General features: G+C 48.5%; 1 protein-coding gene across 1 annotated transcript; it reads right to left on the bottom strand.

Moving 5' to 3' along the window:
* Nucleotides 1-1,132: 1,132 nt before the first annotated feature.
* Nucleotides 1,133-3,247, bottom strand: LOC122040893. The gene has a single exon (XM_042600379.1). It carries the CDS (start codon nucleotides 3,245-3,247, stop codon nucleotides 1,133-1,135), a length of 2,115 nt encoding a protein of 704 aa, XP_042456313.1.
* Between the last annotated feature and the right edge of the window lie 271 nt (nucleotides 3,248-3,518).

Here is a 3,518-nt window from a genome sequence, read left to right as displayed (position 1 = left end):
AGATCGATCGGGCAAGTCGGAACGTATAAGCCATGGATAACAGTAGATAAAAGCAGGTCGGGACACAGACTTGGCGTACAGGTCGGGACATACAAGCCATGAATAACAGTAGATGAAAGCAGGTCGGGAAACAGACCGGCCAGGCAGGTCGGAACGTGCAAACCATGGATAACAGTAGACAAATGCAGGACAGGAAACAGATCAGTCGTGCAGGTCGGAACGTACAAGCCATGGATAACAGTAGACGAAAGCAGGTCGGGAAACAGACCGGTCGGGCAGGTCGGAACGTGCAAGCCATGGATAACAGTAGACAAATACAGGTCAGGAAGCAGACCGGTCGGGCAGGTCGGAACGTACAAGCCATGGATAGCAGTGGATCGAAGCAAGTCAGGATGCAGACCTAGAGTCCAAGCACTATCGGACAAACAAGCCAAGGAATCGCAACTACTCGTCAGAAAATGTCAGAGAATGGTAGAGAATCATCAGTGTGTCAGGGAATATGCTAACAGTCGGTGCTCATTCCCACTTTGGTTCTGTCGCCAGCCTATCCGGAGAAGTCACGTGTCATTCATCGCCAGACAGCCTGACAGCCGACATTCCCTGACACCTGCCAGGTCCCAGAAGCATCAGTTGCAGTATAAAAAGGGATGCTTTGTCCCTTATACAGGTACACTCACTCGTCATTTCTCACCAGTCTGTACTTTTCGTCTTTTCTCTGTGTTTTCTGGGGAAAAAGTACCTGACTTGAGCGTCGGAGGGTCTGACCCGGGAATTTTTTCCCGAGTTTCTGGTCTCTAACGACTCGTGGGCTCGTCTGAGTGTGCGTAGAGCAGCAGAGTCATTGTCCTGGTCATCTTCCTTCGTCAGCCACCCGTGCGAACCTTTCAGGGGGTGCCAGGTAGATCCGACGCTTCGGCGACTTTCCATCAACTTCCAGTACACCAAGGCCCACCTCCATCCGACTTAGCTTCCGGATGGGATCAAATTCAATTACCACTAGATAGTCTCCACACAGTGCAATACAAATATACAATTATTACTAGATAGTCACACACAGTGCAATACAATTACCACTACATCTTAATTTTCTTAATTGAAAACAAACATTAATCCAACTGATACATACACATGCTCACGCATCAATATTGGTAGTAGCTAATGGCTGCTTAAGAATGCCTGCATGGTAGAGAAGAATCCAAACCTGCGTGATAAACTCTCCTCCATCAGCAAGTTTCTTCAAGTGTGCATCGGGGTTATCAGTTGGAGCAAGATACACCAACAATTCTGCCCACAAATCTGCTAGCACCTTCCATCTTTCATATAAGCTTATCGATCCAAGCTGCTTTCCCAATCTCGACCCAAACGCAATGACAGTTTCTTCATTATTACCCACCTGGTTCATTTTGACATACTTGTCCCTCTCTGTTTTGGCTCCTTCCATAAACGTCCTAGTCTCATGCACCATCTTATCGAGCACAAGCTTTGTATCATGCCTAGCACTAATTGGCAACAGATCTGGGACAAAAACCAACAAGTAAGCACAATACTGAGACAATGCATTTGCAGTCAGTTTGTTGCGTTGCACCATCTCATTTGTTGGAGCACTGACACTCTTCTGTGATAGATCGTATTCCATCTCACAGTAGTGCGTAGCGATATGCCAAACCATTATGGTGTGGACGAGAGTAGGATAGTTGCATGCCCAGCCCAAATATTCTGTAACCCCATTCCTCTGCAGAGATGATCCACCATTAGACAGGTTCCCTTGACTTTGACGGAGGGAAGTAGCAATCGCCATCTTCACTTCAGGTGGCACTTTGACAAGCGTATTCTGATCCTTCCCTGGCCCCAGCCTCCTTCCCAGGATGCTGCTGCTGCATGCCGAGGAATTGGAGTTGTCAAGGAGTGAATGCTGGCCAATGTGACTGCACAGAGCTTGTGAAAAAGTGGGCGTGCAGATGAACCTGAGCATTTTGGATAGAGAATAATGTTTGAGAAGCCAAGAAGAACCTTGGACATGGCCGCATACCAGCATCACCTTAGCCCAGTCGGAGAATAAATAAGTGAGGAATTCAGTGACCTCCATGGCTAGGATCATGCCCACGACAATGTAGGTGATGTCGAGATCGACGTTGTAATTCCCCACGTAATGCACCTTCTCACCTGCCGGGGGACGGTGGTAGTCGTGGTAAACTACCTTGCTGAGCCACCCCATGACTGCAAGAACGGCGAGGCATATGATGAAGTTAACAGTCGGGAATCCGCAGCCGAAGATGATGGGGTACTTGGTGTGGTGGAGGTCTCTAAGGAACCCTAGCTCAGCCTTCACCACCTCGAAGGCTCTGATCCCGTCGCCCTTTGCTAAGATCCCTTCAAACACCAAGTCACGAGTCTTGGGTCGCTCAGACTCGGCCGCGGGGCAACGAGCAAAACTTCGCCGTAGCAGCTTGAACAAGGCGAAGGAGAGACACAAGTCCTTGAGGATGTCAATTCCCGGGCTGAGCAAGCCGGTCTTGCATCGCCAGATCTTGTCGATGGTCACGAGTCTTTGATTCTCTAAGTCGATGCGTACCTGATAATCGCCACTAATGTTGAACTTGACCCCTTCTTCCCCGTGTACGAGGTACTTGTACCCTTGCAGAGTGGCTGGATCCACCTCCTCTGGCGAGCTCAGCGTATGCTCGTACTGCATGTAGTCGGAGACGAGGTCGATCTTGTTCGTCCCATAGGCTCGCCTGGCGGAGAAGAAGCTCAAGCACCGCTCTGCTGTCTTTAACGTGATTAAGATCCAAAGAGCCCAGAGGTGAACGCGGAACTTGGACCCTTTGGGGTACCACCAGATCATCAAGAGACCGACGCAGAGGTTGTCGACGAAGAGCAAGAAGTACATCTTCTTTGCGGTTTGGGGGTCAGAGAGGCTATAGCCGGAGATGCAACTGGTGGACTCGGAGCCGATTATGAGGAGCATCACCCAGAGGAAGTAGAGGTAGTTCTTGAAGGGCAAGACGAGGACGAGGACGACGACGTTGACGAAGAGATGTGCGAGGGGATTTGTGATGTTCTCGAGTAAGAGAGTAGCGAGCCTATTTTTCATCCATAATCTATTCTGACAGGCAGCGATGAGGAAAGACAACATCAAGCAAAATGTGATGACGCAGGTGGATGCTTCCAAGACTATTTGCTGGATGTGAAGAGGCTGATTTTTGAGAATATCAATGGTGGGGCTATTGGTGGTGCAATTCTCCATCGTCTTCTCTCAACTCGATCTCTGAAAGATAATTTTGTGCGTCAGTATGAGTTTGAGAATGCCCATGCAACAGGAATGGTTGCCAATTTGTAAACGGAGAATAAACATTGTGACTGACTACTGTCCTGGTTATTATGAGCTAGAATGTTAGCGGGACCATTTGTGTGATTGATGGGGATTGATGGGGAAATTAAATATAACGTATATTTTGGTTTAAGCACTCACTTTAACCACTCTATATATCATCACCACGAGTTAATTAAACTCTCGA

The sequence above is a fragment of the Zingiber officinale genome, chromosome 1B, assembly GCF_018446385.1.
Source record: "Zingiber officinale cultivar Zhangliang chromosome 1B, Zo_v1.1, whole genome shotgun sequence".
Classification (NCBI taxonomy): domain Eukaryota; kingdom Viridiplantae; phylum Streptophyta; class Magnoliopsida; order Zingiberales; family Zingiberaceae; genus Zingiber; species Zingiber officinale.
The sequence above is the reverse complement of the archived record's forward strand: the minus strand, read 5'-3'. Positions and strand labels throughout refer to the sequence as shown.